The sequence below is a fragment of the Opisthorchis viverrini genome (assembly GCF_000715545.1).
Source record: "Opisthorchis viverrini unplaced genomic scaffold opera_v5_85, whole genome shotgun sequence".
NCBI lineage: Eukaryota > Metazoa > Platyhelminthes > Trematoda > Opisthorchiida > Opisthorchiidae > Opisthorchis > Opisthorchis viverrini.
Window position 1 is genome coordinate 260,827 of NW_008751740.1, and position 10,788 is coordinate 271,614.

At 43.9% G+C, this 10,788-nt stretch overlaps 1 protein-coding gene across 1 annotated transcript in view; it reads right to left on the reverse strand.

Moving 5' to 3' along the window:
• Positions 1-638, reverse strand: part of T265_04825 (hypothetical protein) — a gene marked incomplete at both ends in the record, with an annotated part of 5,480 nt that extends 4,842 nt beyond the window's left edge. Inside the window, one exon of the mRNA XM_009169671.1 lies at positions 455-638. Coding sequence (XP_009167935.1) covers positions 455-638 — 184 coding nt within the window. The remainder of the gene's footprint in view (positions 1-454) is intronic.
• Positions 639-10,788: the final 10,150 nt, after the last annotated feature.

Sequence of the window (10,788 nt, forward strand, 5' to 3'; positions counted from 1 at the left end):
TTGGTCAGTATTCCCATGCGGCAACTTGAGTATGTGAAGCGATGCCCGAGGTCCGACTGGTGTTCTGCTGTCAGACCATCCAAGATGGCATTCGTGTCAGCATTCTCGATTAATAAGCCCAAACCCGAAAGAAGTAGAGCACCTAAGTAGTTTATGTGTATGCAGTTTCAGGCTTCTATACTCAGTTGCTCTGTGCCACGGTGATTGCATGGGACGTGAAGTATACGTTCACGAGGTACTGTCAGTAATGTCAGAATGAACCGCGGCAAAGGCCATGAAATTCCTCGGTAATACTTGATAGCTTGGAATATAATTCGACTAGAGTTTTAAAAGCGGTCGTACTAAGCAATGAATTTCTACAAATCGAATGACTGTCTTCGGCTAACAAACTTGGATTTAGAGTTCCACCAATGATTGGGGGCGAGATGACCCAGTTGCTAGAGCGCGAATTTACCAACCGGAAGGTTCGTAGTTCCAACCCGATCCCCGCCTCTCGAATTCCCCTGTCTAGACTTAGTTAACCTGGCATTATCCCACCCCTCGATGGTAGACCACTGATTATGACACGCATTGCTGCTTAGTGGAAGTCGTCCCAAATAAGTACAATGAGAAACTCGATCAAAACTTATCAGTTTCATTCCTTACGATGTTGATTAGGTAGGTGAAATAGGACGAGAAAACCACATTGGTAAGTAGTGTCGATCGAGCTCTCATCTCACAGATAAGTTGATAAGGAAAGTTTAGAATAGGCACTCATTGGCAAATTAAGCCAGTCATAATGGGAGACTCAACCGAATCCCAGCTGGATCTCTCAACTGAATTCGTTGCACAAAGCCGTCCGTCTCGTTGGTGAGTTGATGTGGTACTCCAGATAGAACAGCAAGCATGTTTTCTCTATTGCAAAACCAGATGTTTTTAACAACCTAATAGGTAGAGTGTTTCATCTAGAAAGTATGAAAGAAGAAATGACACAAGCCACACAATGGGAAAGAGGAATTGCTGTGTGTAGCCAGTCAATTCAGAACTGTTAATATAAAACTCAATTTCTTGCCATGTAGGTGGTTGCTAACGAAAAGCGCAGGTCAACTAGTGAACCAATAACATGCAACCTGTAGACACTGCTGGAAACCTGGTTGGCTGTTAGTATAAAACTCTCAATTTCTTGCCATGTAGAAGGTGGCTGCGAACGAAAAGCGCAGGTCAACTAGTGAAGCGACAACATGTAACCTGTAGACACTGCTGGAAACCTGGTTGCGAGGTCAAGGTTCGCTTGCGAACAGAGCGCGGAGTAATGTGAACCGGATTCGAACTGGCTGTATAAGGAGGGCAGGGTGGTGAGTTATTCATTGCCAACGTCAAAAACTGTTCGTCTCAAGTAGTTAAACTTACTTAGAGCTGAAAAGGTGTTACTGGTGGCAATTTAGACGCGATGATCGTTACAATTGGTGTAACACACTACTCATAAGGTCGCTGAAAACACTTTGACAGTCCACAAACGGTTTCGCCCTTCTTGGGACTAGTCAGGTAGGCACATTTCCCGGGTTGCCGTAAACTTTATGCTTTACTTAAGCCCAAATTCAACGAAATTTAAATCATAAACTCATCCGCGTAACAGTTTGCTTAAGAATGTCGTAAATGAGAAATTCAGCTGGGTATCAGGTGAGCCTCTCTTAATTCAAACTATACTGGATACCTCACTGAGAAAAAGAATAGTAGCTCTGCGTGAAATTAGGTGTATTCTTTTAACGCTTGATCCACGAGTTCAACAAACAGACGGTAGTTGCCAAGCTAGGTTTCCCCCAAAATTGGTTTGTACTTTCCTGTTACGCCGTCATCTATGAAGAGCTGACATTTTCATATGGTGCTCGGGTGAGTGCGCACCGATGTCTGCGAATCTAGATTGAAGATATTGCTTACTCTGAATCCACATCAACAAAATGAAAAAGAATTTCACTCGCTTGGTGAAATAAGGAATGCTGCTGACCTATTTGCTCAGCGCGCGCACACACACACACACAGTGCACAACAGCTACTGTCCCAAAACAAACTAGCGCTCTTCACATCACAGGTAGATTCGAACAAGTTATTATCCTCTGTGAGTGGAATGTAACCATTCCATGGAAAACCACCACGATTCAACTCACGTTGTCACCACCTGTCGCCGCCAGTTCGTGTCTCAAAGCCTGTTGGGGAGTAAATAGGTTGGTGTACAGGGTACTCACCCCTCTTGTCATGTGTCTCGGGAGTGAAAGAAATCAGCTGAGCCGTGCAATTCGTTTGACACATATGACCCGACTGTTTGAAATTTAAGCATGTGATGGCGTGTACACCAACCGTTGACACTTGATAGATCATTATTTGCGAATAGTTGGAATTCCTCGGTGTAAAAACTTGTCGGTAAGCTTGTGACCTTAGAAATAAGGCGAAAGTGCACAGCTTCTCAGCACGGTTCTCAGCAGAGGTTGTATCAGAGTGATTGCAATGATGTATGCCCCAGGAAAGCTGATCAGATGGAAGGAGAATCAGTCAGTGTCCGAAATGGGTAAGGTATCTACACCAATGAAGTGCTCGTTCTTAGGAGTTGGAAGGCGAGCCACGTGGGTGAGCACCCCTGGAAGGTTTGACTTCACAGAATTAATCCGAGTGACAAAATCCAGGCTTTTGACATGAATCTCCACTAATTTCATACTCAAAGGTTTTTCTTATAAAGACGCTCAAATAGAGGATTTCCAAGGAAAAATAAGAGCACTCGTCTGATATTTGGCTTAATTCTGACCATAGGTCTTGAACCACTGAGGTGCTTACTGAATTACGTACAACGTTTTTGCCAGATCTCCAACCCATTACTGGACATACTGCTTGAGATCACTCCACTGCTGGTTTACTGCCATATCGAATCAAGCATAGTTTTAAATTGCGTTCCTTTTTGTATCGATCGCTTTAACCTATGTTACTGGCACCTTCCCAATTTACCGATCATGGTGCACCAGTCAAAAATGGCAAACGGAAACAGAGTATACGGAACAGAATCACACAGAGAATACCGCGGCACCGCGGTACACTTTCTTGATTCTCTAATCTTGGCTGTCTGTCCACCATGGTGTTGGGCCAACGGGTCTAGAGCCAGTCTCACTGAACTACACTGCTGGACAACTAACTCTCTTTGAACACCGTTGAAATATCCAGTCCAACAGCTCGCCTGTCAGTTTAGAGCACCAGTCAGGGCGGCGAAATTTGAAAGCTGAGATGATAGGCATATATTAGGCAGGAATCGATAAAATCAATAGAAGACAGAGCTGGTGTGCATTCGAAAATGTGGAGATGAGGAGCAAGGGTAGTATGACACCATAGTCAACAGATAAATGGTTGTGTAGAAGCTGACCTGAAAGACATAGAAAAGGTAACGGTAGATTTTAAGAAAACACTTGATCAGAAGGTTCAAAATCGTAGCTCATCTTTTGAGCTGGCCAAAGCTGCCATTTTTCAAAGACCCTCTCATAGAGCTCATGGAATTACAAGGAATACAATATCACGTTTTCTTAGAATAATAACTATACCTTGCTCGACACATTGCTGTAATCTTCCAGAAGAAAGACTTTCCGATTTCGCCTCATGGAGGACACTCTTTTCAGTAACGAAATTTGTGAAAAAATTTCACAATCCCCAGAATTATTCCACACTGGTTTGGTCTGCTTGTCTAAATATGGGGCAAACCAATGTGAACTTCTGCAATTTTTAGCACAGTTCAAAACAGAATGGCTCGAATCCCTTCATCTGTGTGGTTCTGCTTGTCTTGATCTCGCTCTTTATCGTACCAGTATCCATATCTTGATTCAAGCCAAAAGTCATCCCAGTACACGTGATGTCGCATTCTAAAATCGATATTGATTCGTGACGAGCAGCCGTACTACCATGCACGTTCATGAAAATCACTCAAAGCCCGTCTGTTTTCAAGAAATCAGCTTTCCATGTGCTTCACTAGTTTCAAGGATACATGGTCCACATTTTGTAGCTCAAGCTTTGCTCACCTCTTCTTGATCTGTGTCTACTTTGAGTAGAATTTGGCCGTCCACTGGTAAAAATATACCTTGAGTTGTATCAAGTCCTCAAACAGTGGATCTTCGGTGAACTCGTAGAATAACAGAACAGTACACAGTCGGAGTCGATGGCAGCACGGAACAAAAAACTTCTACTGCCCAAATATGAGCTTTACAGTGCGTTAAGTACTGATAACAGTAATATAATATTGATATTACTGATAAATACTATTAGTGTTCTGCGAGACTTAAAAGGAAAAATCCACAAAAGAAAGTTGGAAAAATTTAACCAACCAACGGAAAGGATCAACCTGCAATCAGCCTTACCGCAATGGCGACAAAAAATAAGCCATCATCGGCAATAAATTTTCAGACTTCCCTTTAACAGATTAGCAAGATCGAATGTTTTTCTGACCTTTCTGATTCGCTGGCTTGGTAACACACTAAATTCGCCCGGATTTTGCACGTCTGTCTACAAAAAAGTGGAAGTCAGATGTGCTCAATTGAAAACTAGAGTAGCGAATCTTGACAGTGCCCTGATGCTTGATGCAACTAGTTTCTGCAGTCAACCGGATTTTTTTAGGTTTACGCGACAGTATCAGAACATGGGCTAGATCACCACAATGTCTGTGGAGTGGAGTTTGTTTATATGGCGCCAGTTGTGACTACTCTCTCAGTCGGTGAGTATTGATCCCCTCGTCTTTCAAACTATGTCAGAGTTCCGCATGTTAAGGGGGGTGGATATGGTGTAAACTGATACGTGTGCAGCCACAATGCCACACCCATTTGTAATGAAAGCCACCATCCATGTGCCAATCAACCGAGAAGAAAAGAGGATATCCAGAAGCAACTCTGTTTACCAATTCACAGAAGGATAGATGCAAGAAATAAAAACTAACTAATCTGTAAATATCTATAAAAAAACGACCCGTAATTATGGGGTGGTTTTTTTGAATTCACGCCGAACCAAGTAGTGATGTTTTGTTTCGCCCCTTTTGTTTTGGCAAGAGTGACTTCCTCTCTGGAACTGGATAGTCATTACCCAAATCTTGGGTAACGGACGTCTGGAAGCAAAACCATCTTTTTTAGCCATTGGATAAATCTTGATGGCGGCGCGGTCGTCCAGACCGCGAACAGGGTCCATCCGCCAAAGTTGTCTGCGTCCTTACTACGGCACAGAACGAGGACCGCTCTCATTGTTGAATCAGAGTATCAACAACCACTTTCCGACCGTCTTCTAAGTTAATTAAAACTATGGCAATCTATCAGCAACACGAGTGCATACAAGCATTATTACATGCGTTGGACTCAACCAAGCATGGGATTGGTTAATTCTGGACTCGGGCGCTAATGGCAGGCGTTCAAATAAAAAAGCTTTGAGTAAAAGCAATGTACAACAATAAAGGAAACTACTCAGAAGGTTGTTGAAAACTCTTCGACAGCCCACGACCGGTTTCACCCTTATAGTTCGGGCTCATCAGGTAGGCGCAGTCCCCGAGTTTCCGTCAACCCTATGTTCTACTTGAACCCAAATTGGACTGCTCTCGAGAAATACACTCATTTGCAAGTCAGTTTGGTTTTCACGAGAGACTCAACTGAATCTCTTGTTTGTGATATTCTACAACTGAATGTGTTGCCTCATGATTCAGTTAGCACGATATTCGAGATATCGCAGTACATTTTTATGATGAAAACTACTCACAAGTTTGCTGAAAACTCTTCGACAACAACAATGGTTCACACAAGTCACTTGCAGTGACTAATTTTTTAGGTCGGGTTTCTCGTACACTTGATCAAATGGTGTCTAGTTATACATTTGATCAGTCGTTTTTTAGTCCGAAAACTTTAAAGTACGGACGAGGTTGTGACAGGAAAATAACAGCCAGGCAGGTTTTTACTCAGTTATTCGTGTGACGAGGATCTCCTTCAAATTTATTGTTTTCTCTCCTTCTCTTATTCTTTTTTACGTTGGACTGGTATAAGTGAGAAAACAAATCAGAGTGTTCCACCTATCCATTCTTGGATGGTCAGATATACCTCAAAAACGAACCCGTTCACATAAGCCTTTCGGTTAAAAACAAGCCATTCAAGGGTGAAATTCATTCCATTCTGTAAGCCAGTATTCCACCGGTCCATCTCATAGTATTCTTTCTGCGATTCCCCAGCCTGCTGTCATTAAACCGACGGCGGTGGAATGACTAAAAAATGCGAAATGACTTTGAAATTGAGCCACATTCAAGTCACTCTGGATTGGCAGTTATCGCGGACTCCAAACAAAACTTGTGTCCCTTTTAGGGAAGTCCCGCTGTGGTTCTCTTGTAAGTGACGAGATGCCGGGGTTAGATTCGAACCATGTACCTTCCAGTCGCGCCTAAACGGCTGGAGTCTCTCGAGCCCACATACTCTTTATAACCAGGTTTAACAAAAGTGGATGGTCGATCTCCAGTGGAGGTTGTTTTACTGTATGCACTTAAAGTTCCATATAAATTTAACAAATCTACTCAGATGATCACTGTTGCTGAGTATGATAGCTTTGATTGTGGTCGATAGCACTTATATGAGCACACTAATGATCACCAGCCAGTGACCTCAGTCACTTGACATCATCTGTCGATTGCTTTATTGATTAGTAGTACGCGACAAACAAGTTTCTTTGTAAGAAAAACCCGAGAGCAACTACCTGTCGTCCTGTGTACGTGACCTAAACAACGTGATGAAGCCTTAATCTCACATTTCAGAAGGTTCTAGGCCTGATCGAGGAGGTGATGTGACCCTCAAAATGCTGTGTCCTCGCATCGCATTTTGATCCGGAAGAGAATTTTCAGAGCGCATCTGATTAATTGCGGTCACTGTGACCACACTAGAACAATAACCACTCAGAAGATAATAGTAGTTGGTGACTTCGAAATGGTTACCGAGATTTCATCCTGTGCGTAAAGTCATTCTGTCAGAAAGCCGAGAACTAATGTGCAGCTGTTTCATCCTCATTGGGAATCACCAGCGGTTGTCAACTTATGAACGTCTGGAAAGATTCAAACCCGTGACCTCTGGCTAGTTGCTGAATACTGTCATAGTGATTGGCTCAAGATAACAATGTGTGGCACCCAACCACTTTCACGTTCGTCCCCCCTGGGTTCTAGAATGAAGTTCTGTCCCCCACTAGCGACATCAAGCTAAATTAAGCCAATAAAGGCTTTCTGCTCCACACCTTGCACAATCTGGAACTTTTGACGTGAGTAAATTTTTTTCGAATCAGAATGCTTGTAGAAAGCGAGTGTGGACTGGTTAGTGTGTTGGCTATATGGATCAAGTTATCACCCAATGACTACGAAGGTGATTCGATACGTGTTGGGATGGATCCCACTACGCCTGTTGGCCCAACTCTTAGACGGTAGGACTTGTGAAACAGCCCAGAACTATGGAGAAGTCAGATGGTGAAATCAATAGCAGACAACGGTGAATCTACAGTAAAGGTATGAAGTAACAAAATCCGATAGTATGAATTTGGTTGGACCAACCCACTGGGAATCTCAAGACACGTGTTTTCAAGCTTAATCAATGACAAACTGCCAGCAAATTCTAGCATATACTTGTCCGAAGCGAGATCACTTGTGAACACTGTGGCCAGCTAGAAAGTTTGTTCAACCCGTTCGTATTATTACCATGTGAGACTTTAAACTGTGGGATCTTTTCCAGGTAAGCCCCGCCACACAAAAAAGATTGGAAAAAAGAGCATATGAAATTTGTACTCTTAGTTTTTATTGAAGAGGGTGAAATAGGGACATGTCATTAATAGTTTGCATGAAAGGTCCGTTTTTTCGGTACCTTCGCCTCCAAACGAACTCACAAAAGTAGCTGTCCACTAAAGATCGGTGTGTGCCGCACTGGCGTTTATTCTGCATAAACGTTGCTGATGCATCACCATGTGGCTTTGCAAAAAACGCATTGCCGTCTCCTTGTCATGAACGAGAGTTGAAAGCGTCAGAAAGTCCGAACGGAGAAAATTTTTGCACAAAATGAGTCTAGATGCGGATAGGGAACTGTTTTCATCAAAAATAGATCAAGCTTGTGTGCGTACATTAAATTGGAGCTGGCAGAAAGTATCAGGGCTTAACTTTTCGCACATGTACTTTTCGCATTAGTGGTGGGGCTTATCAGGAAAAGCTCCAAACTGTGTTGGTACTGCTGCGGACTCTCGACTATTTGGAAATGTGGCTCGACAGCGAAACTTGCAAACTTGAACAAACGTTGCTGCAGCGCTGTCAGAGATATTAGTGTGTAATCTAGTAGAACGCAAATTATGGGCCCTTCTGTTGAGCGCTGCTGCAGCCGTATGCAAAAAAAGTGAACGATGGACATCATTGTAGGACGTGAATATTGGTACGCAAGATGGTGTACTTTCAAGGATTATTGAACAAAGAGATCTGTAACGGGTTTGCTGAGGCTATCCCCACGCCGCTTAAGCAGAGGAGCAGTAGAGACAGACTTTGATCACACTTGTTTATCATTCACAGACTCGTGACCTCCAAGCATTGTACTTTCGACCGCCTTTCTCATATCACTGATTGGGTGAACTTCAACTTTGACTTTCGAGTCGACCAATCAGCGTTCGCGACCACTTGGTGGTGCTTTCAATTCCTGTTGTGCACTTTTCCACTGAGCCAGTCACACATTTCGTCCGACGATGTTTTGCACATTCCTAGAACTCATGACAGTTTGTTTTCAAGTTGAATACTTTTTTCCACTCGGCCCACATTTCGTCCGACGATGTTTTGCACATTCCTAGAACTCATGACAGTTTGTTTTCAAGTTGAATACTTTTCCTGCACTGCACTTGTTGTTGGCGCCAGTCGCGCCACCCATCTTACGTGTGCATCGGTGAATCAGTGGGGCGCGTGGACTTACCTGGAACAATAACGACCGCCAGTTTCACATATTCTGTGCAGTTCTTCCTACATCGCAACCCTTTTTCTTGCTAGGCAAGTTCTTGACACAAATCCGCTTCAGTGTAGTTTGATCGGACGAATCGGCTGTCTGAAACGTCACCAATTCTCGGTTACAGTATCCTCCGTTCTCCGGAGCTACTTCATCAAAAGAAAAAATGTCAGGTGGGATAGAGATGGTTTAAAGATGGCGATGCATGTCGAACGGTTGTTCAAATGTTCACAACGGGCTAGAAGACCAAGGTTAAATGAGGTAGAGCAGTCGTTGGAAGGAACCATTGTCCCTGGTGGGCTGATCCTATCAAACGAATTTGAATCTTCGACTTGGCACAGGCGAAACCGCTTGTATTTGGTCGTTTTACCGGGAGTGGAAGCTAGGAGAAACTGCCAGTAAGCAGTGGTAGGGAACGTCAAGCAGGGTTCTGTCGTGCACAGAGAGGTTATCGATTTTTCTAACGCGCACTCATCTGCATACCAATTTTGTTCCCACGGAAGACTCATCTGTTCAGCAAGATGATGATAGTGTTACCCTTGCTGAGGAATTGGAACGCACCGTCACAGATCGCAGAAGCACACCAAGTCTGTCCTTCGAGAACTTTATAAAACCCAGGACCCCTGATGGATATACAGACTTCCTTTACAACCGCTGATACGATGGACGGTATCCTTTCAACATTTCATCGCTTAAAACCTACCAGCCAGCTTCGTGTTTTCTTTGCTTTCAGTAATGTTTGAGCAAGACGCACACCACTATATATCGAACGCTTACAGGAAGCTTTGATCAGTAGGGCACGACACCTTGAACCAGAATGAACTGATTAGCAGCCAGTAAAAGTGGTTCCCAAAAATGGAAGGAAAAACCCACTCCCAGATCGATGTGAATCGGCCGATACCCCGTTGGTGGCCAGTCCGAGTGTACCGATTCCTGAAAGACTCGGTTTTTTGCATCCTTTGTGAACCACCCTTTTTCTGAAACAGCTGCGAAGTGATGGAGGAATCCTATCATGCTGGAGGGGTGAGAGCGCTGTATAGACTAAAGTCCATGACCTTCTCGTTGTACACACAGTCGGCTGTATGACAAAGCGTACGTTACAGTCGCTAAGTAGGGTGAGTACATGACCGTTTTATTCATTACAGGGCTGAATAGATTGGCTATGAAAGTTCAAAGTCAGTATTTCACAGAGGAGCATACTTTCATAGTGAGCTAACGGTATTTTCCTCAGTTAGTTATCGATCTGAACCTCCCAAGCTAGCGTTCCCGTCAGAAACAAACATTAAAGGTTCAAAACGCCTGTTAACGCCCAAAACCAGGTCAAGAACACTTGTACAGCGCATCGTACATAAAGTGTATGGCGTGACAACATTCTGGAAAGCCTTCTGGATGCGGCATTAGCAACCTCCATTCGGCAAGTGCTGGGTCGCAGTTGGCCGTTGGGTCCAGGCTTTCGACCAATCAGAGCTCGCCTTGATGCCGGACCGGCAAACAGCCCTAACTTTTAGCCAATCTTGCGTGGGATAGGCTTCTCGGACCTCCCAAGTAGCGTTCCCGTCAGAAACAAACATTAAAGGTTCAAAACGCCTGTTAACGCCCAAAACCAGGTCAAGAACACTTGTACAGCGCATCGTACATAAAGTGTATGGCGTGACAACATTCTGGAAAGCCTTCTGGATGCGGCATTAGCAACCTCCATTCGGCAAGTGCTGGGTCGCAGTTGGCCGTTGGGTCCAGGCTTTCGACCAATCAGAGCTCGCCTTGATGCCGGACCGGCAAACAGCCCTAACTTTTAGCCAATCTTGCGTGGGATAGG